The sequence below is a fragment of the Lacerta agilis genome, chromosome 7 (genome assembly GCF_009819535.1).
Source record: "Lacerta agilis isolate rLacAgi1 chromosome 7, rLacAgi1.pri, whole genome shotgun sequence".
Taxonomy (NCBI): Eukaryota; Metazoa; Chordata; class Lepidosauria; order Squamata; family Lacertidae; genus Lacerta; species Lacerta agilis.
This window is the reverse complement of record NC_046318.1, coordinates 39,141,664-39,169,414: the sequence shown is the minus strand read 5'-3', so window position 1 is coordinate 39,169,414 and position 27,751 is coordinate 39,141,664. Positions and strand designations below refer to the sequence as shown.

At 39.9% G+C, this 27,751-nt stretch overlaps 1 protein-coding gene across 2 annotated transcripts; it reads left to right on the top strand.

The window, feature by feature from the left end:
* The first annotated feature begins 767 nt into the window (after positions 1 to 767).
* Positions 768 to 27,491, top strand: RALBP1 (ralA binding protein 1). 2 transcript variants are annotated; one of them, XM_033154900.1, is made up of 10 exons: positions 768 to 1,048; positions 5,948 to 6,244; positions 11,574 to 12,032; positions 14,859 to 15,208; positions 18,606 to 18,767; positions 19,384 to 19,515; positions 20,548 to 20,655; positions 21,886 to 22,007; positions 22,435 to 22,555; positions 24,752 to 27,491. In XM_033154900.1, exons 2-10 carry the CDS (start codon positions 6,001 to 6,003, stop codon positions 25,037 to 25,039), a joined length of 1,986 nt encoding a protein of 661 aa, XP_033010791.1. In that variant the 5' UTR covers positions 768 to 1,048; positions 5,948 to 6,000; the 3' UTR covers positions 25,040 to 27,491. The 2 variants fall into 2 exon arrangements, with proteins under 2 accessions (XP_033010791.1, XP_033010792.1); XM_033154901.1 differs by lacking the exons at positions 768 to 1,048; positions 5,948 to 6,244 and adding an exon at positions 9,871 to 10,022.
* The last annotated feature ends 260 nt before the right edge of the window (positions 27,492 to 27,751 follow it).

Below are 27,751 nucleotides of genomic sequence, written 5' to 3'. Positions count from 1 at the left end.
CCTTGAAATGCTAGTAAATGCCCAAATGGGTTGCGAGCTATAGACTTTCTTAGACGTTACATTTTTCACTTACTTTGTTCATCTCTACCGTTTGTCCTTGTTCTTTTGTTTAGGTGAATTCTGGAATACCTCACATTTTGAATCTCTAGTTACTGGTGTCCATTGAAATTTGAAGGGTGGTAGAGCCAAAGCCAGTGACGGGCAGAGCAAATTCTAATTTTCTCCCCAATGTCTTCCTCACGGAGATCGTTGGCTCTACCTATTGTTGGTCTCCCTTCCTTCCTGCTGCCTGGACCTTGTGAGGTTTGTGTATTTACCTTTACCTTTTATTTCAAGCTCCAGCATTATGCATATTTACTTGGGAGTAGTTCCCAATGAGCGAATTCAGTGTGTGACCTTTTCTGGATCTGCACCCTTGCCTTGCCACTCATACAAGTTCTCCAAGGGCTTTTATACAGCTTTAAGAATAAAAATAACAATGACAGCCGTAACTGTTAAAGCGAATTATACCAGAGGTACGGCCACTACAGACACCGCTTGGGCGTAAATTTAACGTTAATTCAGACGCCTATGCAATGCGCATGCGTGCTCCCAGCTCAAACCATCCCTTCGCTTCCACACACCCCCATAAGACTACATCTCCCAAAATGCATCAAACCGAAAAAGGCAGGCGGGACTTTCTACCAGTTATATAAAAATAGGGAGAACAAGTGCGCAGGCGCAGACTCCCTTCTCCGCTCCTCTTGGAAAGCTCGCTCCCTCAGCTACTACGACGGCCCCTCCCTGTGCGTCATGCGCGTGCGCTACCTAATTCCGGCCTCTGCCCTCGGTAGCCAAAGGGCTGCAAGAAACAGGCCAGAGAAGCGGGGGAGGAGAAGAGAAGGGCGTTCGCGCATGCGCCTCGAAACTGCCTCCTGTTCCCCATACCCGACCTTGTAAGCGGGCGGCGACGGGATGGGGCGCGGAGCGGGGCCCGGATGAGGCCGAAGAGGAGCCAAGCTCAGCACAGCCGTCGTGCCAGCGACGGGCTCCCCACCAACCCGTTCAGGTTAGTGCTGGGGCCATGCTCCTGCGCGTGAGGACTTCCCACCCGACACGGGTTTCCCTCACATCAGCTCCGTTGCCTTCGAGAATGGGGTGAGGGAGGGAAATGTGGCCGAGGCTGTGGGAGAAGGGCATTAACTGAAGCGCTCTGTGCGGCGCGCATGCGCTAGCATGCCTGTGCAGCGCCCCCTAGCGCCTTGGGGCGCATTGTGACTGAGGCCCGGTTGGGTCTTAGACTGCCACTCCCTTTTTCTCCTCAGGTTTACTGAATGGGGTGTTGGCATATTGGCACACCCTGCGGCTGGGATGAAAACGATGCAAGCCACGTCGACATTATCAACCGCTTTGAGGATTTTTTTTGGGCGGGGGGAGGGAGTTGCAATCAAGCGGTGTATAAATTTTATGAAATAAATGAATACTCTGCAACAAATGGTTCAGGTTGCAATCCTATGCACACTTAACATGTTAAAAAGGCCCTTTGCATGTAGTGGGGTTAACCTCTAAGTAAACGTGCGTTGTCCAAGTATCTTCCACTCACATTCCCCCACCCACTTTTGCCCGCTTAATGCTCACAGTGACTACTTATGTGGACTCTCTTAATGCATAAACCTGCCCCTTTGAGACTATGGCAGGATGGTTAAAAGATAACTAATTAATGATGTTAAACAGCAGCCAGCAAGCCCCCATTCGCAAGCATCCTGGTTGTAGGATCCAGTAAACTTATTAAATGGGAATACAGTGGCAACTATTGTGTTTCAGGATGTATTTATGTAATGGTTTTTCTTTTTGCGGGAGTAACTGCTGCAGTCTTCCATGTACCCTGTCTTAATTACTTAGATTTGCAGAAATAAATGGGGATTTAAAAAAAATTAAAAAAGGATTACAGAAGCTCTTATATGTGTCAGCAGCCAAACAGAAATCAAACAGAATTGGGGATAAAAAGCACCCTCTGGCACCCCACGGTACAACTGCCAAAGGGGAAAAACCTAATTCCCTAATGCTATTTACCAAATCCAGCCCCTTAGGTATGAGTGGAATCACTTCAACACAGTGCCACCAATTCACAACACAGAAATGGCCCTAGTCAGAAGTATCAAAAGCTGCTGAGGGACCAAGCAAGAGCGACAAGGTCTGTCCTGCTTCTGAAGGACATCATCTATCAGGACACCCAAGGATGATTTTGTCCCCAAACAAGGCTCAAACCCAGACTGAAATGGGTCAGTATCACCAGCTTCCTCTAAGAGTGTCTGCCAGCCCCCTCTCAAACACCTTACCCCCAAAAGGGGATATTTGTGACAGGGTGGGAGTTGTCAAACACTTCGAGATCTAAGGAGGTCTTCTTTAGGAGGAAGAAGAAGAAGAAGAGGAAGAGTTTGGATTTGATATCCCGCTTTATCACTACCTGAAGGAGTCTCAAAGTGGCTAACATTCTCCTTTCCCTTCCTCCCCCACAACAAACACTCTGTGAGGTGAGTGGGGCTGAGAGACTTCAAAGAAGTGTGACTAGCCCAAGGTCACCCAGCAGCAGCATGTGGAGGAGCCGAGATGCGAACCCAGTTCACCAGATTATGAGTCTACAGCTCTTAACCACTTTATAACATACTTTAGTTTCTGTATTTAATGAAAACCATAACATACCAGGATTAGTTGAAGAAACAAATACTGTAATATATTTTAAAAGATTTCTAGATTTGTGTCTATGCTCGTAATTGTATTGGTCACACAGAATGCTTGTTATTATCAACAGAGCAAATGCTGAAGATACCAGTGCGTCTTGTAAAAGAAAAAACGTTTTAAAATACCTCTCTCTGAAATCCTGGAGAGCTACTGTCAGACAGGACTGTCCTTGTTCAGGCACAATTGGTCTAGCTTGGGAAAAGGCAGCTGCTAATATCCTTTAGGACCACGAAGAACTCTCTCTAAGAATGGTTTCCTTTGGTATGTGTCCTGTTGGGTGTATTTGTTAACACAAGGAATTGTTCTCTGTATAGGTGGCTACAGTTTCCCTAAAGGTTTTGGAAGTGCTTCGAATTGTAGGCTGGTTATATATTTACCCAAGCTACATGGTTGCAGCTGCTCCATGGCTGGATCTTCCGCAGCTCTGGTAATATTTGAGTAACAGAGGAAAATCAGTTCTGCAGCAGGAGTGTTTAAATCAAGCTGTGTATATGTAAATACAGCTTGAATAGTGCAAGCAACCCCATCCTGAAGATTGTTAAAGCATGCTAAAGCATTTTCAAACTTGCCTTCCTGGTTCACAGTGAAAGCTTTTCTTCCACCAATCAGTGACTGATTTGGAAGTCCCATGTTCTGTGTTGTATCTCATATCATATCTACATTGCTTGTTCTGTGCTAGTATACCGACCACTGCGATCAAAACAGATTTCATGCCCTGAGTTTCAAGGAAAAGAGAAGGGGAAATAGCATTTTAAAACTTTTGTTGTTATCAGAGAACCTTTGCTAAGCATCAGGCAAAAACTACCATTCTCCCCACTTCTCTTTCCTTTAGGAAAGGTTGGCAGGGAGCTTCTCTGACTGCTTTTCCATAATAGTACTCCTTCAATGAGCTTTGGTGAAGATAGCAGGGAAGGGGCAGGAACCTCATGACCATAATTTTTGGCTTTGCAGCTAAGGTCAGCCAAAAAATATGAACCTCTGCACAGATGTCACAAATCAAATGCCTCCTCAAAGCTGTGGAAAGCAGTGATCTCCCCATTCATAGTTTTTGGTGTAACCCAGCCTGTTTTAGCCACAATTCAGTTTTAGATCCCACTGACTTCAGTGGGAGATACATATGTGCTTAGTTTTCTCTCTAAATTTAATTGAATTGTTCATCCAGATAAGCTTTTTTCCTTTTTTATTGAGGCAAACATGCTGCTAGATTTGAGAATGTGTGGACACATGATATTAGCTGTGGCTCAGCAACTGAGGAATCTGGAATAAGAAAGAGTTTCCCAGAACATTTCAACACCAGGGAGAGCGGAACTGTTCAGTGTTTGTTATTTATTGTGCCATGACTTTGAAATGAACTTACGATAAAGGTTATACTTTGTCTGAATGTTTGCTAATAAACTGCATAAAAAGCAAATTGTGTATGGACTTGAAGAGTTGCAGCTGTGCTGTTAACAAAATAGGAACCTGACATGGGTCAGATCAGGTTTGTTTATGATACAGTACATAGATTCTTTGTATTCCTTCCCTTTGAGCAACTTACAGTTAAAGGCACCTTATGGACACTTTTCTAGCTTTTAGTCATTCAAGGTCAGTGGGACTACTCAGGGCCAAGTGGTTTAAGTTTTGACTCATGAAGCTCAATTCAGTACATATTTACTGAGGGCTAAGTAATTCTGTTCAGTTATGTCTAGGATTGCAGCTTTAGCTGAGAAAACTTCAATTCTGAAATGCAAGGCTATGTTTTCAGAATGAGTCATCTTCTGATTAGGTAGCAGTAGCTGTTTGATTCAGGGCCAAAACTGCATGAGAGACATGGCATCTATGATGGTATCTCCCATTTTTATTTTGAAGTAATTTTAAGGGGATTCAATTTTGGTTGTAACAGTGGTGTGGAAGGAGAGAGAGAGATAAACTCTATGGCTTCATACTCCTTCCTTATCTAAATCTCCAAGGTGTTGCATCACTGGTGGTTTGGCACTTGCTCTTGGCTGTGCAACTTAATTGGAGGACCTTCATAGGACTTTCATTAGCAATAGTAGGCAAGAGAGTGATTCACATGGGAGTTACAAGTTGTCCTGATAATTTTTATGCTATGATTCTGGTTTAGAAATAACAACATGTTCTACCAGTGTATAGTCTACACATGATAAACTTTAGTGCTGAGAGAGAACAGAGTGTTCTTTGCATAACTGCAAGTCAGTCTTACGGCAAGGTTAGCTAAGGCAAGAGATTCAAACAAGGCTTATAGAAATCCTTAGATAATACTTCACCACTTGCAAACAAAAGTGCACTTGTGAGGCTGAGGATGACTGGTGAATTTTCTGTCTGATGTATGTCATGCCAACATCACATTAGCCACGCTGTGCTGTGATAACATTGTATTGCATTGTGTGTATTGCTTTCTTTAAAGTACTTGTACTCTGCCTTTCCAGGCTTGTGGAAGGCAGCACACAATTTAAAAAAATTAAATACATAACAGGGCTAACAGGATAGAGTAGTCAAACTACTGTCAAATAGCAGTTTGCTTCAGGTCGAAAATGGATGTCAGATTTCTCCATCTGATCCATAATCCTTTTGCTGTAATAGACTTCTACAGGAAAGTCCATTACTGATTGAAGTTTCTACTTGGATGACATAGAAGATATAATTTGGAATGGAAAAACCCTAGGTTGCAAAAGTCATTTTCCAAAATAGCCATTGTCATTCTCCTATCTCATGAACCATGGCATCTACATCCATAAAATTATGCCCAACTGTAAGCTTTAAAATGTTTCCACAGTAGCCTCTGCTCTGTTATTTAACATATACATTGCCAGTAATAACCAAAATATGTAAAAGAGAATCAGAAACTTGGGGGTGTATATTCCAAAATAAGCTTTAGGCCACCACAGATTACATGACTACTCCTCTAGTAGAAAGTTCCCAATGAAGTAGCATTGAATTGCTTCTCTCTCTGTATCTGTTTGGGTACATACCAATCATAGCCAAAATACTGGACTGAACTCAACTTAACAAATTCTAAAAATTGAAATTGTACTTCATGGTTGCAGTTGAATTTCAGATTTCTAAACTTGAACCTGAATGTATGTGATAACATGAGTAGTCCTGCTTATATCATGTGATGAATTCTTTGTGAAATTGAATGTAATACATATAGAGCTGTATTGAAAGCAGTTTCTTTCACTATAATAGTATTTTGCATCGATACTCTGTGTTATTTTTATTGCAGGCATAATGGATAGGTAACAGGATATTGTTCTGCTGTGGTGCCAGAGAGTAAGAATGACGGAGTGCTTCCTGCCTCCCACCAGCAGCCCCAGTGAGCACCGCAGAGTAGAGCATGGCGGGAGTCTTGCTCGGACCCCGAGCTCTGAAGAAATCAGCCCAACAAAATTCCCTGGCTTATATCGAACTGGTGAGCCATCACCACCTCATGACAGCCTGCATGAGCCTCCAGAAATTGTGTCTGATGATGAGAAAGAACATGGGAAGAAGAAAGGAAAATTTAAAAAGAAGGAGAAAAGAAGTAGGTAGTCCTTCTCTTCCAATCTGTTTGCTACTAGTGTGCTTTTTAGTATTTGTTGTTGTTTAGTTGTGTCCGACTTTTCGTGACCCCATGGACCAGAGCACACCAGGCACTTCTGTCTTACGGTTTGCTTTTCATGACTCAATACTTGTGTGCATGTGTTTTAATATACAGCACGATCACATCTTATGCACAGTTAACGAGTGTGATTTCAGCCTTGCGCAGTTGAAAGCAGGCCAGTTGAAATGGCGCAAATTAATTGCACACTTAAAAGCTCCTTTTGTGCTGGGTTTTCCCAGTGCAGAAAGAGCTTTTAAGCTCTCCATCTTGCTTACCAGGCAAGTCCTGCTCAGTGTGCGAGCTCTGGGATGCTCTTGCAAGATCTTGTGGGAATGTGGATGCCCCCACCAGATCTCGCAAGAGCATCACAGAGACCACAAGCTGAGCATGTCTTGCCCGTTAAGCAAGGCAAAGAGCTCAAAAGCTCTCTGTCTTCCTTGGGTATAAGGTCCACTTGGCACATTGGCTCGAGAAGGTAAGTATGGTCAAGGGGGTGGTCTGAGTATATGCACCATCCCCAGAGTGTAACCACTGTGCAAGATGTGATTATACTGTAGTCCTTTATATCATTTATTCATTTAGTTATCAATGTGTGTGGCACCACAAGTGTAAATGTATTTCATAAGTGTTATAGGTTGTTTTTTTTAGTATGTAAATGTTTCGTAAGGCATAAGGTGCTATAAAATCTGTGCTAATTCTAACCAAATATTTTGTTATGTGATGCCTTCCTATCCATCAGAGTCTTAAGATTATTTATAAATCTGCTAAGGCTTTCATGACATCTAAATGAGGACTATAAAAATATTTCCAAATTGCAGCAGTGACATCATGGCTGTGTATTGACTATCATATCTCATAATTAACTGAGGTATGATCAAGCCTCTTGGAACCACCTCAGTCCTTTCCTATGATCCAGAAATAAGCCTGGAAATAATTCCTATAGTTTCCTGATAGGTTTGTACTGGGAAACTATGGTTAACAAATTCCAAACAAACCAGGATATTAAGCCAACTTTAAACAGTGCCTTAGTATTCCTTGCTTGTTTGTAAGCATTAAGTGTAGTTTCCTGGTTTGGAAACAATGGGAAACCCTTGTTAATTGAAACTTGTTGACTTACTTGCCTGCTCATGCAAAGGGAGTGGCAAAACAGCTCTCTGCAAGTGTACGATACTCATTCATATCTTGGCTTCTTAAGCTAAAGAAATTACAGTCTGAATCTAATGCCCTCACTTTAAAACAGGTGGGGAACCATTTTCAGCCCAAGGGCTGGATCAGAAATTGGGCTGAAAATGGGCCTCTTTTTAAGGTGGTTGGGGCAGATCAGCTTATTGGTTCTAAAAGCCCCCTTGAAGCTGTTCATTTGCAGGTGCAGTTTGGTGTGAAACCTTGCTTGCAAATGGACTTTTTTCCTTGGCATTTGCAGGTGCAAATGATTAAACAATTAAATATTGCAAGGGGGAGATAGCAGCAATACCTTCTCCCAGCCCTGTGCATACTGTGGCCATTACTGCCATCCAACCTGCCTTCTCTGTGTTTAATGTGTGGATAACTAAAGACTGATGAATCGATCTTCTGTTCATTTAAAATTGTTGACATTAATTGCTCCCTTTGGTTTCTGTTGCGACAGATTCATGTATTGTCTAGCTATCTGAAAATAAATTTATTGCAAAAAAATGGCATTAGCAGTAAATCTCCAAAGACAACTGTTTTCTAAGCCTTGTCCAAAAGTTCTGAAATTGCTTCTCTAATTATATTGGGAGTTACGGCTTTTGGCATTTTTATCCACATCCACTGTTTCAGTGCTAATTCTACTACTATCTGTTCTCCTTCTACAAGTACCATAGCTGTCAGAATGGCTGCTTGATAATACATTTTTAGGCATTACTAGTCCTCCATTTTTTTGTATTTTGGGGTAACTTTGATTGCAAGACACATTGGTTAATCAAAGTTTGAATTGTTTGAAAAGTTACATTTTATCTTGGTGCCTTGATCTATGGTGAACATTCTGTTCTGTACTGTGATGCTGTTATATTTTTGTGTATACAGAAGTATCAGTAGGCATTCAGAAAAACTCAAGATGCTTAGCTTCAAATTATGGGTCTAATATTTCAATTGCTGTTTATTTATTAAATATTTTAAACAAATATGAGAGCCCAGAATTTCAGACTTCAAGTGGTTTCCCCACCCCCCTTCTTTTAAAAGTGGCAGCATTCTTATTTGCCTGCTGGTTTTTGAAGTAATGTGAAGAATTAGAGTTTCTTAGAGCAGAAGGCTATGAATGTTTGCTTGGAAATAAATCCCACCATGTTCAGTGGCGCTTACTCCAAAAGTAAGTGTGCTTCCCTAAGTCATTTTGGATTTTATTTTTAGTGCAGGACTGCAACTGTTGGGTCAAGGCTTGATTACTCTTGGTCCTAGGGCGTAGCAGAAGGCAAGAGATAAAGAAAGCCGATTTGTAGAAAGGATTTGGGACATACAGTTGAGCTAAAGGAATAGGTTAAATAGAGATATGATATAGTGGAATACTTGCTGGAAAGAAGGGCCATTGGTCCAATCAGGGATCTTTTAATCTGGGGATGTTGGGTCAGGTCTTTACTGAACTGAGGCAGTTCCCAAATCCCATCTTTAGTGAGACAATGATAGGGTCTTCTCATAACAGAGAAGTTAAAAGTCAGAATTTGGGATTTAGTAAATCATTTTTTTAAAAAATCAAAGGCCGGAAAAACATTATTTTCTTCTTCATTGAGCATGTTTTTTAAAGGCTGTACCATGGCAGTCTGTTTATGGGCCATATATTCTAGTTCCAAATCTGTGGATACAGAGCTCTTATCCCCACTTTGGTGGCATGCCATTCATGCTGTAAAAATTTTATTAAGGAAATTTAAATCCATACAAATTATCAACAATACAGCCAATTACATTGTTCCCCCTTTCCCCCTCTCCCTCCCTCCCCCCCCCCGGATTTCCCCCAGCTCCCTTAACTGTTTCTGCATATTGTACAATTGTAAAGATTATTTTCCTGTTATTCAAATTCATTTTCCGCTAATAAAGTTTGTGTATGTTTATTCAAATCCTGCCAGTGATTCTAAGTCTCTGTTGTTTTTTTCAAATAGTTTGTAAAAAGTTCCCATTCTTCCTTAAAGTCCCAATTGTCCTTTTTGCGCAATTTGTTTGTTAGTTTTGGGCATGCCATTCATGCTGGAATATCACTTCAGCGCTCTAGCATAGTGGATCTGCATAACTCACCCAGGGCACCGTTCACATAAAAACTACCATAAATATATCAAAATTTTCAAAAGTAGGGTCCACGGCTTGGCTTTTGAAAAACAGGGGAGGCACAATACTTAGCTAATTGGGAACCAATGCTCTAGCAGGTTCTCTATCAAGTTTAGTTCAGGGTTGTTGTTTTTTAGCCCTTTCCTCCTCTGTCTTAGCATATGTGCTGCAATAAGTGTTGGGTGTGTTTTAGATACTTACTTTCTTATTCTTCCCTACAGGGTAGGCAGGGCTAGTTGCAGAAGAGGTGTAGCTTATTGGACTCCTGTGCATTTATTTCAGAGGCAGCAAAGTAAAGCACCTGATAATTTGCAGCAAAAGCTTTGTTTGTCTTATGGCTGTGGAATTGAACTCTCTTGTGCAGTTTACATAATCCAAATGGGCACATGTAGTTAGTGATTTGTCAGGATGATTGGGACGACTTTGCCCATGGAACTGAAAAGTAAGTTATTTCTTTTTAGAGGTTGTGCCTACGTACATTAATTTTTTATATTGTAGAATATCTGGTTTGCCTAGAATATCTGGTCTAGCCTTTTTATTTCAAGCAGTTAACTTAGTGATTTTTGCAACGCAACCCACTTCTCATTGAAGTCAGTAGCAAAGCTCTTGCTCATTTTAATACAGCAGGATTGTATTATTTGTATTTTTTGCAGGTTGATCTTCAGGTGCGCTTGCAAAGATGTTGAACTGATGCCATGACAGTGTGTTATATTCACTGCAAGAATACATATATTTTTGACATTCCAAGCTTAATAATAATGATTCTTATAATTAATATTTATGATGAAAATTAAAAATGTGCAAGTTCAAGAAGTTCTAACTAAGTTTCTATACTTTTTGCAAGTATGAACAACTTTGTTATGATGCTTCTTAAATAACAAATGAAAGTTCAAAAATTATTTCCATTTATTAGTGAAAAATGTGTGTTGTTTGAATATTGTTTCTGATTGCATTGGTTATTAAATAATTTTATTAACTTTACTTTCATACAACTCTTCTTCCAAGGAACCAAGGGCAGGACAGTGTACATGCCTCACCTACACACAGACACACACTAATCCTTATAATAACTTTGTTGAGGTAGGTTAGACTAAGATATGGTTACCAGCCAAATGGCATCCATTAAATTTCCAAAGCTTAGCACGGATTTGAATCTGAGTCTTCCTGCTCATATTCTGCTTTTTATCCGCTAGACCCTCCTGGTGGTAATAGAGACTAGCAATAGCTCTTCTACTCATCTTGTTTAACAAACTCTTTTGCCACCATAATGAGCTTTATAGATGCGCTCATTCATAAATTATCACATATCCCAGTTTGCCTGTTGGCCATCTTAGAAAATGGTAACCAAACTGGAAAATTCATGCAACAGGATGCAAGTGTCTACCCAAGTAAAATCACATAGGCCTGAATCATATACAAAGTTCAAGATTCTCTGCACATTCTGCTTTTTTACAAGAGTCTACAGCAGATCCTGGAATATTGCTAAAGATTTAGGATAAGCAGATAGATACGTGCTGTTCATATCACTTTACAGTATCAGTTCTGTATTGATTTTGATGTTACATTTTACTTTAGGAGGAAACAATGAAAAATATTAAGGTGGCAGTACTAAGTTTACTTTACTAGGGAATAACTCCACTGAACACAATGGGATATTCAAGCCTTGGCTTAGGCTTGCATTGTAAGTTGGAGTTAAACTTCAAACCAGACATTTTTGAATATTGTTGTCAGCAGGTAATCAAGTGATTCTGCTTGTGTATCCCTCCTGAAAAATGTGTATGGAGCTTTCATACCAGAATAATAATTTTTAAAATTCATATACATTCTTCAGGGGAAGAATATACATCAGAATTGTCTCCCAAGTCCTGCATAATTCTGCAAATATGTGTATGTAGCACATTATTGCTGAGCATTTTTCTGCCTTTTGGCTTTCCTAGGTAGATTATGCATTTGATATTTTCCCTCCTTCATAGCTTCCTTTTTCTCTTAACAGCGGAAGGCTATGCAGCCTTCCAGGAAGACAGCTCTGGAGATGAAGCTGAAAGCCCCTCCAAGTTAAAGCGCTCCAAAGGGATCCACGTTTTCAAGAAGCCAAGTTTCTCCAAAAAGAAGGAAAAAGATTTTAAGATAAAAGAAAAACCCAAAGATGAAAAACATAAAGAGGACAAGCACAAGGAGGAAAAACATAAAGAGAAAAAATCTAAAGACTTGACAGCAGCGGATGTTGTGAAACAGTGGAAAGAGAAGAAGAAGAAGAAGAAGCCAGCTCAAGAGGCAGAAATACTGCAGGTGGATATTCCCAGTCCTCGCCCTGTGTTTGGTATCCCTTTGGCAGATGCAGCAGAAAGGACCATGTTGTATGATGGCATCCGCCTGCCAGCAGTTTTCCGGGAATGTATAGATTACGTAGAGAAATATGGCATGAAATGTGAAGGCATCTACAGAGTTTCAGGTATAGTGGCCCAACTGAAGGTAGCTTTCTTCTGCTTTGCCTCCTGTCTTTTGACCCAAAGGGCATGGTGGGGCTCTCCACCTTCACATTGCCCAAAACTTCATGTGACTTTGTAAATGCCTGCAGCTTCCTAAAACCAAATGTGTTTAGCTGCTGTTGAATTTAGGCTAGCTCTAAGGCTGGAAGGATTGCTGATAAGCAGGTATAATTGAAAAAGTATTTACCCTGCTTATACATATTAAAGTTCAAGAAGTTAGACACAGTTCTATATACATCTGCCATTTGTGTTCAGTGGTGCTTGCTCCTGGGTAAATGTGCATTTTATTTATCTATTTAGTTCATAAAATTTATAAATTGCTTGATTCTGGTCCCCCCCCAACAAATTACATATATTACCGCTGCAATTAAGGCTGCAAATTTTATGCCCAGTTTCCTAGAAGTAAGCCCTTTGAATTTGACTGGATTTCATTTTCAATGAACACATAAGATTATGCCGTAAATTAGCAAATCTAGTCTTTTGCATTTGAGGGCACAGTGTTTTATCAGATCCATTAAAGTCATGCTTCCCTAGAGTGGCACTGATTTCCAAGCGGTTTCCTCAGCCATCTGCCACAACCTGCTTGCTGAGTACAGCAATTGAAAACAACAACATGGTTCAGTCTTTGTGATAGAAAGAGAAAATTGGCACATGGCACTTCCCAACTGCATTCCTCACAACGCTTGCTCTGGAGTAGTGACTTCAGTATGTATAATGGTGTATATAGTGGTGTAAGTAGCTTGAGGACTGTGAGAATATAACTTAATCAGAGATGTTAAGAACCTTGCAGTTGTTTGCTATATATTTTTAATTATGTTGTATAAAAGATTCAGTGCTAGCAAGTAAAATAGTGGTTTGTCAAGTGGCATACGGTGGGGAGAGAACATATTCTTCAGCTGTTTTTTCCTGCTACACTTTCATTTTGACTTTCTTCCAAATGGAATTTATACACAAAGTCCTCATTAGCTGGTATCTTGAAAAAACAGGGGAAATGTTGCAATAGCAGTTCAGGATTTAGCTTGGATTTGAAGAAAACACCCCGGTGGTAATGCCAAGATAATTAGCAGCCATGGTAGTTGTGTAACCCTTGATCCACATAAAAGTAACAATGATTCAAGTCATTTATTTAATTATACAGCTGTATTTTGAATTGTGAATGCCACCTGTGAGAGGCATCATGCCCGTGATCGAAATGCAAAGCACGAGCTGTTTTGACAGGAACTGAAATGCAAATTCCAAGGCGGAATTTAAAGACAAAACTGCAGAGGAAGTAAATATTTTGAAGAGATATTTAGTGCAAACATTGCACATTAGTGATACATAAATATGAAATCATAGCCACACTTTTATTGACACTATGTCACTCTCTCTTGCAGAAGTATAATTTTATGATCTTTGAGGTTCATAGGTTTATATCCTTTACTATGCCAGGCTGTGCTACAGTATGACCATGACAGTGTAAACTGTCCTTCTCTGGGTAGTAGATATGGATACCGCTTGGAATTTAAGCTTGAAAGGGAATTTGTGCAAGCATTGGAAAGTGTTCAGGCAAGTCTGAACAATCCAGAGAAGTAAAGTACTCTGATTATAACTGACTTGTAAATAAGTCCATAAAAGTTGGTATCCTGTAACCTTGTTTTATTTAATTTTTTACTAACCTGCTAGTTTCCAAGGTGGCCATGGAGGAGGGAAACCCCCTCCTCTTAGCAGACTAGTACAGTGGTACCCCGTGTTACGTACGTGATCCGTTCCAAGTCGCGCCACGTAACCTGGGCGTACTTAACACGAATGAACAAAAAGAAAAAACCTGGAAGTTTGCGGGTTTTGTGCATGCGCGAAGTGCGCAGAACGCTTCTGCGCACCCACGCGTTGCACGCGCTCCGCAAAGTACTTCCGGGTCGCGGAGGTGCGTAACCCGAACGTGCGCAACACGAGGTATGACTGTAGTGTGGATGGGTGTTTAAGCCTTTTGCATTTCTGTGCCTTTCCTTCTTCTGTGGCTAGTATGGAAACCGAACACGCTGGCAGAGGACAGCATAAAAGTTTGTCTCTCCTCCACCAGTGCGCTCATTCACCAGCATAGAATTCCATGCACTTGCCTGCATGGAATTTTGGTGGCCTGTGATGACCAGGTGGGTTCATAGAAATAAGGATTGCAAGTGGATAGTGTACATCACATCAGACACATCAGATCATGGGTGTGTTAAACTATGGTTTAACACCCAAGGATGAGTCAGAGTGACTTGTCAGGTTTGTATGCATCATTCTCTTCCGTCATAGTCTTGAGGTGCATTTTGGCAGAGTTTAGTTTCACAGAATCCTGGATCGTTACTACATTTGAAACAAGGATTCTAATTTAAAACAAACTGGCAAGTTTCATAACAAGCTGGTGTCAAGCTGTGGGTTTGTTCTGCTTAGGCTTGTTCTGGCTCATCCATGCAGTGCTAAGCCATGCAGATGCAGCCTACTGCTCCTTCCTTCCTTCTTCCATTGTACACCACACCCTTATCTGCAGTCAGCATGCTGTAGTGTTATTTCTTGAGTTAAGAGCCCAGAGTAGTACCGTATTCAACAAAGTTTTGCTGAGAACAGACTTATTGAAATTAATGAACGCAACTAAGGTAGGTCCATTAATTTCAATGGGTCTGCTCTGAATAAAACTTACTTGAGTACATTCCTCAGTGTTTTTTGACTTTGCAAAATGGAAATAGTGCTTCAAATGTGTGATTGCTCTATTTTTGTTTGTTTTTGGAATTATTTTGTGAAATCATTCTAATTTTTTTTTTAAGGAATTAAATCAAAGGTGGATGAGCTAAAAGCAGCATACGACCGAGAAGAATCCCCCAACCTGGAGGAGTATGAGCCTAACACTGTAGCCAGCTTGTTGAAGCAGTATCTGCGTGAACTGCCTGAGAACTTGCTTACCAAAGAGCTCATGCCTCGCTTTGAAGATGCTTGTGGGAAGAGCCTGGAGGTTGAGAAATTGCAGGAGTGCCAGCGTCTCCTGAAAGAACTACCAGAGTGTAACTATCTCCTAATTTCTTGGCTGATTGTGCACATGGACCATGTAATTGCAAAGGAGCTAGAAACAAAAATGAATATACAGAACATTTCCATAGTACTCAGCCCAACTGTTCAGGTATGCATAATAGGCTCTCTCTTTCCCTACTTCTCTCTCTCTCTATATATATATATCAATATACTGTATATATATCAGTAGTTTTCAGACTTATTTCTCTGGGCCAATTTCAAAATAATAATCTGCTCTTGCCACACTGAATTTTTAATTGATAAGAAATACATTGGGACACAAAAAGAAGCAACAACTAGCAGTGCTTCGTTTTGAAAAGATCTGTCCATATTCTGCAAATAAAAATATATATTATGATGCTTTACTATACTACACTGAAATGTTTAGATGTTTATTTGATTGTCCTTGAATCTTCCCGCCACATTTGCTATCCTTTCCTGCCACACCAACGTGGCATGCCATACTCTTTGAGAACCACTGTGCTCTCTCTATATCCCTGCCTACATCCATATGTTGCTGAAGGTAAGCAGAGTTGGGATCTGCGTAGGACGCATATAGAAGCTGTTTTGAGGAAGAGGGGATGTAAATGTAAATAATTGTCCACCAAGCTATCATTTATAGTTGGTTGGGACCAGCAAATCAAACTTAATGACCTTGTGGCAGTACCCAGTCACCCTCTTACATAATCCAGACCAGTGTGCAAGTATCAGAGAGCAGGTGTACAGTAAAATGGTACCTGCAGAGCACATAGTTCCAGATGGTGTTCAGGCAAGGGAGCCACGTTAGACACTCCTAAACTGGGACTGTGTTAGTTCTCTTTGTGTCCTCCTCCCCAGCCTTCCAAAGTCTAGAACAGAATGGATCTTTGTCTTGGTTGAGGGTTTATTTGACATACCCTAAAGTTATACATAATTTACCATTCCTCCTGCAATATTTTAATGGCTCTAATTCATTACTTCTGTTCTCTCAATTAGTGTTGCAAGGAAAGAAAGTTATGCAAACAAAACCCAGCTTTACCAAGCAGCAACAACTTTTTGAGTTTTTGCAGCTTAAAACAGCCATCCTTTCTTTGATATATTTAGTAATGTCTTTACAATCTTGGCATCCCAAATGGTTGGCATTTTTAAGCCTTTGGCCATGCAGGCATGAGAAAGGGTTGCAGAAAATATACTTTCTAGGTATTAAGTCCCATTGAACACAGTGAACTAACTTTTGAGTACACAAGGGCTACACTGTTAGTCATATGATAAGTTACATATATCGGCATAAAAGCACTAGAACCTGGACTTTTGCTAGGTACTAAGGGCTTAACCATCTGCTACCTTCAGATCTCCCAGTTTGGATCACATACCGGTATGTTGATCTCCTTCCAGAATGAGTAATCACAGTAATCTCATTTTAATTTTATTATTGAATAATGATGCTGTCAAACCAGTTGTTCAAGTGCTAAACAAGATATTCCAGTTGAAACTCCTTTTGTGCAATGTATCAACAACTAAAGTCAAGACAAAAATCAAATTATTTGATAGTGTTATACTTTTTGTTGTTTAAATTTATTCCATTATATCTTTGAATTTAAATTATTCCTAATTAAATTATTGAGAATTGAAGTCTAGGTAATACTTGCTTTTTAATGTCACTGCCATTTTTATGTAATCCAATGAGAGAGTGATGCCTTTTGGGCATGTGGATTAGGTAATGTTCTTTGATTGCTTTGCTCCATCTCCTCCTTAGCAGCCAACGTAAAATGAATGCAACATGGTATTACCCTGTCATATCTTGTTATATATGTAGGATTAAGTTCAATTAAAGTCATATATTCCTTGACTCCAGATTTTTTCTGGAAACTAATGTGACAGCTAGATTCCAAAACAAATCAGTTTTAAAGGCCATGAACAGTAGTATCTCTTCTCAGTGTATATACTTCCCCGTGTTTTTAAAAATGACTGACAAGTGATAAAAAATACTTTATGCTTTGAATATTATAGGTGTGGAGTTGAAAAGGCATTTTTTAAAAACCTTGCAGGTATATAAAGTACTACATAAAGACTTAATAGAGAGGATCTCATCATATCAAAGCTTTAACCCAACTGGAGATTCTGGAATTGACAGTTTAAAATTTTAGCAAATACTTTGCTTTCTAAGAGTTCTGACATTTTGGGATTACAAGATATACAGTTAACACTTCATCTGGGATCCATTTCCCAGTGATTAGACTATCAAAGAAGGCTAACAGCACTGGGTCTTTATTTTTAAAAACCTGCTCTTGCTAGTCAATTTTATGAAGTTTGTGGGAACAGACTAGATGGATGTCTCTGGTTTTCTGTTATGTAAGAACATCAAACTGGGGCATTAGGATTAGGCCATCAGAAGTGCACGTTTGACACATCCCCTTCATAATCCATTTATATTAAAATGTTGAATAATAGTATCGCTGTTATTTTACACTTCCAAAGCTCCTAAGATTTTCTAAGCCTATATGTGCATTAAAGATAAGGCAGTCCCTGCCTGCAGACACAACATCTCATAAAAGGAATGGGAAAAGGAGAAGTAAGCAAGCATTGGAGCAGCTGTTCCTTCTCTGATCAATGAATTAATCTTCTGTTTGCCATGGTGTTCTTCCTGGGAGGCAGGGGGTGCAGCCTCCCATTGGTAGAGGCCAGAGTTTTCTTCCCTTTTGTTTTGTAGTACTAGAGCAACTGGTGTTACAATGCAGTTGGTATTGCCTAAATAAGAGAAGTCCAATGGTGCCGTTTTATCATAAAGCCAAATCATGGTGAAAGAACAAAGGAAAGACTGTCAGAGAGGTTTTTGCAACTTCCCTTTGTGGATTCTTCTACTGTCCTAGAAATACCTGTCATTTAGTCCATCCTTGGCCTCTTCTCAGAATCCCTCCCATATCGGGCTAGTGGAGATGAACGCAAATATTGATTTCAGATCATGTTGCACTGGAAGAAAATGTATTGCTGTTGCAGAGCAAAACACTCCACATTACTCTTAAAGGCAGGCCAAGCCAAAAGTTAAAGGAAAAATAAAACAAAATAAAACTGTAAGATCATTTACTCAGACTTTCCTGGATAAAAAATTATCCTTGCCTGAAGGTGGCAAGTGGTCAGACCCCAATGTTTAAACAAAAAACATATTTACCAGATTCCTTTGGAGCCTTTACAGTTATGGAGTTAACAAACAGTAGCAGCAGCCTGGAGTTGTTATTAAAGCCAATTTGGAACTTAATTCTTATTTGCTGATGGTTACAGTTGACATAAATGAGTAACTTGTTTGGGATCAAAGAGTCGGCCATTACATTTCCGCCCAGATAACTGTGTGATTTTTCTAGGGGAAACTACACAATTTTAACATGATTACATTAGATTTTAACATGATTACATTTCAACAGCCAGTTATTTTTAAACATGATCTCTGCGTCTTTAGCCTGTTCAGGAAGTTACAGGAAGGAATATCTTAGGTCTGTTCGAGTAGTAATTTGACTGTTACGTCTTTTCAGATCAGCAACCGTGTCTTGTATGTGTTTTTCACACATGTTCAAGAGTTCTTTGGAAATGTGATTCTGAAACGGGTGACAAAGCCTCTACGCTGGTCTAACATGGCAACAATGCCAGCATTGCCTGAAACACAGGAAAGCATCAAAGAAGAAATCAGAAGACAGGTTGGTGCACTTGTACTTTTCTTGGCTCTTTCAGTTGAATTATTATATAGATTGGGGGCAGCAGCACTGAAACAAGGCAAATTTCATACTGACCAGACAAATAATCATACAGGAGAAATTATCTTCATTTTATAATAAATAAGTTTGAGTTTTAACATAGGATGTGATACATCTCAACTACAGAGTTGCTTCTCCTACTTCTTTAATAAAAGAGGTGGTGAAGAAGGCTCCAGAATTTGAGGTCAGAATTTGACTGGAAAGTAGAACTAAAAATGAAGGAGCCTCAAGCTTCCCCTCCCTTTGTAGACAATTGTATGTTGGGGGTGAGGGAATGACAGGGCAGGTTTACACCAGCTATCAACAGCTACTACTCACAACGGCTATGTTCTGCCTCCACTATGCTTCTGAATGCTATTCTGGGACTCACAAGTGGGTAGACTACTAATTTATTCAGATCCTGATTTTGGGCTTCCCATTGACATCTGGTTCACCATTGTGATATCAGGATGCTGGATGGGCTGCTGGCCTGATCCAGTAGGCTCTTCTTAGGTTCTTAAAAGTTTTTTTAAGCTAAGAAAGTGAATAATGTTGCTGAATATGGTGTGTGTTTTACTAGGAATTCCTGTTGAATTGTTTACACCGAGACCTACAGGCGGGGATCAAAGATTTATCCAAAGAGGAGAGATTATGGGAGGTGCAAAGAATTTTGACTGCTCTCAAAAGGAAGCTAAGAGAAGCTAAAAGACAAGTGAGTTTCTTTGCATGTAACCCACGCGAATTGGACAGGAAGAGTACTCTCATAATTTATAAGCTGCCTCATTTGGTTTTTTGCTTTGGTGATAGAAGTAGTAGCTAACATTGTCTTGATCAAAATACCATGCTATCCCTGACAGGGGAGACAGAGCTGTTCTTCCTTTCTGCTATGGAGGCTTTTAACTAGTCTAGTGCTGGATTGTTTATAGTTCATAGTTCTGATGGATCAAAATGTCTCACAGCATATTACTTCTTTTCCCCATCCTTAAATAAGAGGCTCCCTTTGACCATTGCCGTCCAGCATAGTTGTCCTTACTTAACACAGCATCAGAGGCAGGGATTCAAGTTCCTTAAACACTGGGCACTGCTGCACATCAACAATGGTTGATTTCCAGGATCTCATTATTGGGATCCTTGGTACCCTATCCTGTAATAATGAATGGCCTGGTGTACCAGTATGGTATCTGATAATGATAAAATTGTGTGTATTCCTGATATTTCACTTCTAAAACGTGCTGAGTTTCTGTTGCAAAGGTATGGGATAGAAATGTTGCACTAGATGATTGCTCTTCTCTTGGGACGCTTACAGTTTCTGGCTTTCAGTTTCACAGTTTGGTGTTTGAGCTTCTGACAAGGTTACCTTTCAGACTTGGTTGTAATTGCCTTGGGCATTATTGGCCGTTGCCTTTTGTGTGGTTAATCACAATATCTTCAGGTATGTGAAAATGTCTGCTTGCCACAGTGCATAAATCAACTGATCTGTCTGCTGGGGGAACCCACAGTCTGCTTGTTCACAGAGAATCGAAAGCAGCTGTACAGATTTAACTGCCATCTGTCCTAGAAGGGAAAGCAAGTGATTAACCTGACCCACTAATGCTACTTTAGGAAGTTTGAAAAACTTCAAATATTTTCTCAGTATAATAACTATGAGCACAAAAACCTCTGTGAGCTCCTGTTTAGATACAATTTCATTTAACCATATGGCTGTGTTTGGCAGTGGCCATTAATCAAGATTTTTTTAATGCAGGATTGTGAAACAAAGATTGCACGAGAGATTGCCAGCCTTTCAAAGGAGGATGTTTCCAAAGAGGAAATGAATGAGAATGAAGAAGTTATTAACATTCTGCTCGCTCAGGTAGTTTCTGATGTTGAATGCACTATTTTTTATTTTTCTTCCTCTTCTTCTTCCCCTTTTCACTATTCATTAAGGTAATATTTAACTGTTGCCAAACTGACTTGGAGAGAAACGGACATTCATATTTGAAATAATTATTTGATACTTTAAGAATTCTTTGTTACTTTAACAAAACTTTAATTTATAGGTGCATTCTAATTAATCTTATTGAGCATCTGAAAGGTGGGGCAGGGATGGATAGAAAGATGTCATGCTTATTGTTTTTGGTGACCTTTTGGTCATATTGTTTTTGGTGACCTTGATGAGCACTTGATGAGGCTGGTAGAACTGCCTGCTCATCCCAAAATGGACCCTTCTTAGCTCAGACCCCTGGGATCCTCACTATTTGGGAGTGGAGGGGGAATACAGTGATTTCAACCACTGGCTTCTGAGTTAACATGTTGTTAATTCAAGATAACAGGATGTCCTTTCAATAGTTGCTGTATGGATTAATTTACTGAATTGCTGCCTTCTAGCAGTCCCTGCAATTTCTGGCACTACACTGGTCATCCCTACTAATGCTGCTTGTTCCTCAGCTACCTGTAGGAATCCCATGCCCATTCTTTACCATCCTTGGTTCTTTTTTATTTCTGGTCATGCACCCCAAAACAGTCCCTTAGGTACCCAAGTAACACCCGCCTCCCCATTTATTCTTCCTATGTCCCAATCTTCTCTTCATAAAAAGAAAAAATTGTGGTCCAGAGCAAGGTTATCAAAATACTGTAACTATGGTAAGTCAAGCTTAAATCATACAGTAAAGCCCAAACTCCACCGGGCCGTCCCGTCCCGCATTTGCTTATTCAGGATTTCTGTGGAATGTAGTGCTTCAGTTTTCTACTGGAGCTGAGAGCATTCAAGTGGTTAGGAATCAGGAGAGGAAGTAGAGCTGCCTAAATGGTGGTTTTGTACAGTAAAGAACAAACAGTATGTTGAATTTGCTCCCATAAAATTGTGCAGTTGGTGAGATAAATGCCTTGGTCTGGAAAATTATATGGGGAGATGTCTTGGCACAGCAAGCTTTATTCTTTCTTTCCCAGTCAGCATCCTAACCTTCCCTTCCCTTCTCCACCCCCTGCCCAGGAGCCATAGAAGCTATAGTTCATGGGTTTAGTCAAGAAAGGAAGGGTAGCAATTGCAGAGTAATATTCCTGATCCATAAACCAAAGGCTTAAGTAATCAAATCTTTTGCAGGAGAACGAGATTTTGACAGAACAAGAAGAACTGCTGGCAATGGAGCAGTTTTTGCGCAGACAAATTGCCACTGAAAAAGAGGAAATAGATCGCCTCCAAGCAGAAATAGCAGAAATTCAAAGGTAACAACCTCTTTGGAATCAAGCTTTCTGAATTCTAAAATAACATTTTTAAAGCAATAAGCTCATACTGGAGTGTGATGGAAGGATAATTACATTGCACCCGTTGGCTATTTTCGACTACATCATCCTAACACTACACTTTGGCTTGAATCTTAGTAAAATCCAGTAAACTTAACAGGCTGTTGAATTTTACCCTATTAACCGAAGTGGTTCTATGTTTTAGTGGTTCTGTAAGTAGCTTCTTCTAAGTGTAATATTTGAAAGTATATGTTTAGTCACACTTCACCATATACAGTATACCATACAGTAAACATGTATTTGTGCTCCAGATCATGTCCGTTATGTGGCAATTGATTAATGCTGTATAGCAGTCTAGGCAAACAGTGAAGTATGCTTTAAAAAACCCAAACATGCTCATCTATTTTAGTCGGCAGCATGGTCGAAGCGAAACCGAAGAATATTCTTCTGAAAGTGAGAGTGAGAGCGAAGATGAGGAAGAGCTACAAATAATCTTGGAAGACTTGCAGAGGCAGAATGAAGAACTGGAGGTGAGACTGCACTACTGCAAAATATTTATTCATTTAACTTTTTGTAGAGCTGAGAGGTTTAATCAGGATAAGGATCAGAATATTTATGGCAGGTCTGTGTATGTCATCTGGAAACACATCCTCCGATACGCCTCATTCTGTCACCTAACGAATCACAACCTGTTTTTTGGCAGGCATGAGGTTGTTTTCATTGAAAATGTCTTGAATATATGTAGTTCTGCTATAGTGCTGGCAATTTTCAGGGTGGGTGGGCGGGCAGATATAGTGGTTAACTCCTTTTTACTAGTTTCCATTGCTTTAGCTTGGGAAATAGAAAAGCAATATTGGAACTACATATATGTTGTTAAGACTAGTGATACATTTCAACTGAATTGCTGCCTTACTGGTTTGACAAGTATAGAATAGACATTTTCAAATACTGGGTGTGTCTTCAGATATAAAAACATGCTTAATTGCTTCATTATCTTTTACAATAACTTGAATATCTTATTTAACTTCAGTAAATATTAAAATTATAATTAAATATGTGGAAGGGTGGACACTTAAAAGATTTAATTATAGTGTACTATTGCCACATTTATATTTCAAATTATGACTCTTGCCCTTCCTACAGTGTTGTTTTTGTAATCTTTAATACACCTTCTCTGCTGGTCTTCCTAGCACAGGCAAGGAAGTTGCACAAGTTACATAATCTCCATTACTAATGGAAATGATTGTATTATATGAATTTATTTTAGTTACTATATATAGTTAACAATAATACATAAATATGTGAAATCACAAAAACTACATAAAAACACGTAAGAGAGATTGTTGCCAAAGAACCACTGAATGAACTGGAAATACAAAATTCTTCTCTGAAACTAAATCTTAGATGGGAATTTTTTTGAGTTGTTGATGAGGTCTCTGGATTATATCTTGCTTTGTTACTACCTCAAAACCAATGCAGAAATTAGGAATTTTTCAAGTTTGGGAGCTGCAAATAATCCTCTGGCTTCCTATGCATCTCTTCCAAAGCATGCTTCCTTGTGGAAAATTTGAATGCCAACAAATTAATTAAACAATTAACTTAGTTGAACAATACAAAATTACAAATATGAATCAACTACCTGATGTAAAGCATCCAAAATAACTTAACCTGCAGAATTTCCTAAATGGGGTTTTTGTTCCCTACAAGTTACAATATAAAATGTCCTAAATGTTATTAGCTACTGATATATCGATAAACCTTTTCAAGTTACTTCAACACAAAAAAACAAATCCCAGTATTAGATAGTGGCAAAGGACTGTCTCTTAGTATAGTACATTTACAAAACCCAACCTGTGTGAGCAGCAGGCAATTTCTTGACTCATTGTGATATAATCCGTGTGGCTCCCCCTCTGCTCTCCCCATCTAGTTGAACACAAGTTTTGTACCTGATGGTTAGTTATCAATACGGTAATTAACACAAATAACCTAAGCTACTTGAAGAGCTGACCAAAACTTTTTAAGAATTTCACTCTTTGAAAATGACGTTTTAAAATAAAAAGGATTTAGAGTACTCTGAGTGCTTCATAATACACTCATACCTTGGTTCTCAAACGGCTTGGCTCCCGAACAAATCGGCTCCCGAATTGTGAGTGTTCTGGTTTGTGAACGTTTTTCAGAAGCCAAACGTCTGACGCAGCTTCCGCTTGAGTGCAGGAAGCTCCTGCAGCCAATCAGAACCGTTTTCAAACTGTTTCGGGAGTCGAACGGACTCCTGGAACACATTAAGTTCGAGAACCAAGATTCTACTGTATTATCTCTGTAATCCATTCAGCAACCTCGAAGGTAGGTCACTATTGCCTCCATATTGTAGGTGGAAGAGTGAGGATAAGATACAGTGACTCTAAACAAATGTAATTTCTCAGTGAATGCTAGGGAGGAAAGACCCACAATTTTAAACTTGTGATTACTGCAAGGACCTTCTCTAGTGGAGAGGGAGTTAGCAGCATCTTGTGTCGGTGTTTAATCTTCTGTGGTTATAAATACCCAGTTCCTCCTGGACTGGATTTTCCATGCACCTCATTTATAACCCTTCTCCCATGAACATATTTGTGCCCCTTCCAAGGAAAAGTTACATTGTGTGATGCTCTATTAACGATTCATTAGCCGCATAAGTAGCTGTTTGTAGCTGAAGTGACCCTCCCCCCTCCCTCTTGTGCTGGATAAAGATTAAGAACAACCATCTGAACCAAGCGATTCATGAAGAGCGAGAGGCCATAATTGAATTGCGAGGGCAGCTCCGGCTCTTGCAGATGCAGCGAGCAAAATCGGAGCAGCAGGTGCAGGAAGAAGAAGAGCTTGAGAAACGGGCAGGCACATCCCAGCAGCAGCAGCAGCAGCCCCAGCCACCAAGAGAGACTGTCCCGGAGACAAAAGCAGCGAAAGAGCAGCCAAAGGCAATCAAGGAGCCAGTGAAGCCATCGCCAAGCAAGGAGCGAAAGGAAACACCAATTTAATTGGATTCCTAAGGTATCCACCTGGAGCAAAGCCAGGACTGTGCAACTTACTGTAAATCTGAGGCATGTATATTCTGTAAATAGGTTGTCTTTTACACCCTGGAGACATTTTGTCTCCTCCCTACCTGTGGCATCTGCCTATCAGGCTCAGGTTATTTGGAAGGACAAATCAATTTGAGATGGGGAAGAGGGTGCAGAACAGCTGTTACTTTGCAATGTCGGATACTGGCATCAGGTGACAAAAAAATGACTCGTTGGGAAGTTTTATTTTCAAACAGTTGGGTCTGGAGCCGTCTTGGAAATTCTCTCATGTGTTTTCTTCCTAAGGGCTACTTCATGCGTATCATTTCACTACACTTAGTGTAGGGGGAAAGCCTACATACCCAGCCTTGTAATTGGCCATTCTTCCTGGTAAGCCATAGGCAGTAGAATTTCCCGGCAGTTGTATAGGCTGTTGGGAGAGGGATGGATTGCTCTGTTTCTTTTTCACCATACCACTTGACAGAAGGCCTTTTTTAGTATTGACTGTAGAGAAGGGATCTTCCTTTCCTCTGCAGCCAACTTGGAAATGTAAGCAACTAGCCTCATAGCCTGGATTTTTAAAAAACTAGCCTGTTAATAAGTTGTATGGGCTTATTTAAAAGGCTGCACGTCTATGTATGTGTCGTGTGCAGATGATGCTTGTTTCTATTTTGCTGTATACACACACACACACTCACACACGTTGGGAAGCCACTGTTGGCAGCAACAAAATAGATAAATGCAACTATCATCCATTATAGTGTTCACATTTTTTCCACTGTGCTGGTGAAAGAGAATGTGTGAAGTGGCTCTTGGGTCAGAATCAGATCCAACCCATAACCATACATTTACTTGCTTTGTGAATTTCTATCTTTTTACTCACTCTTGCTTTTGGTACAGATTATGAGCAGTGGAGCTTTACAAAGTAGATTTGTCCTGAGTGGATGGAAGGTCTTCAAGGGCAAAACATTGTTATTTAGTATGTTCTCATTTGACATTTTTAAAGCTGTATGGAACTATACGTAAAGCTGAGATGCAAAGATTGATGAGCACAGCCCCATAAATGAAAGATACTCACAAAGATCTGTTAAAACCTTGGCAATGCACTTACGGTAAGTGTATGACTAATTAACTAGGAAATGTTCCTTACAAGTGAGAATACAAGCACCGTGTAAGTAAATAACCAACACCACGTAATACAGACTCTGCTCATTTCTTTTTAAAGTTGATTCCTATGTTTGTGGATAATGCTTTGATAATTTAACAGGGACCCACACATTTTCACTTAATAGCCAGCCCTCAATTTGTGGTTGCCAAGCTTGGAAAGGGGCTGGAGTTTATTTTTGATGTACTTTTCTTCTGAGATGGAGAGTACTTTCAAGTACAGTGCAACACAAAGAATTCTGCCCTCCTCCTGGAGCTAGGGAGGTGGTGGGAAATCACCTGTGCCATTGTACTGTGCCGCTGAGAAGCATGGGAATGTCTCCAGGATTGTCGCAGAAGTTGCACTGTGCTTCTGGTGCACTTGGAATGCCTAGGAGACAGCATGACACAGAGAAGCAACTGCCCCCTTCTCAGATTTGAGGCTAGGAGGGGAATGGTTGATCATCCTTGAGAGTCATGCAGTAATTTTGGGGCACCCTAAGCTACTCTGAAGTATAGTGTGACTACAGAGACAAATCCTTAACTCCAAACTCAGGAGGCGGGACTGTGGCTCATCATTCTTTCCAAAGGACAATGGGACACTAGCCATGGTGAGCATATTTGTGAACTTCTGAGTAATTAAAGCTGTTGGACAATGTGGCTTACTTAATCAGGTAATATACATCTCTCTTTGTACACAAGTTCAAGCTATTCAGATGTCCTCCAATAATTCCTGATGAAGAGAGCTGCTTCCTTTTGCTTTTTTCTGTTGCCAGCAACAAATTGTTTTGGTAACGTTTGTATTTCAGCAGTACCCTTTTTAAATGCCCAGTTTAATTGAATTGGTCATCTCAATAATGTAGAACAGATTCCACAGGGTGCTTTATAGCTTATTTAGTTTATAGTCTGCATTATTTATTTTGTTTGGTTTTCTTTGCCTATTGCACTGCTTATGAATCATTGGCCGCGATTTTATTTTGTACAAATAACACTTTGAGATATGTTACAGAGAACAGCTTATTTTTTTAAACCTTGAAGAAAAGAATTTATGGGGACTGGTCAGATGGCGGTTGTATGTGCATAAAGCATTTTCCTTTGCCTGTTACATACATTTTATATTTTCTGGCAGTATTTAAACTTTTTTGTTTGTTTGTTTAAATTCTCACTAATTTCTATTAAATTGTCAAACCTTTATATAATCAATGTTCATCAAGCAAATATCTTGCTGTTGGTTAACTTCTATTTTGTCAATACCATGTTAATCAAGTAAATAAATTCTACAGTCATCTGCATGTGGTTTTATTTACCTACAGGAAACAACAAATAATTTGGGACAGGTTCAATACCTACCATCTCCAGACAGAGCTGGGAATATCCCTCTGAAAGCCTGGAGTGGTGCTGCCAAGTAGCGTAGACAGTACTGAGCTCAATGGTTCAGTGATCTGATTCCATGCAAGGCAACTTCTAGGTCGATATCCACTGCAAGCTGTAACTAACTCAAGCACTTGTTGTCCAAATGTTGTACCTGCACATGTAAGGCTTTTGGGG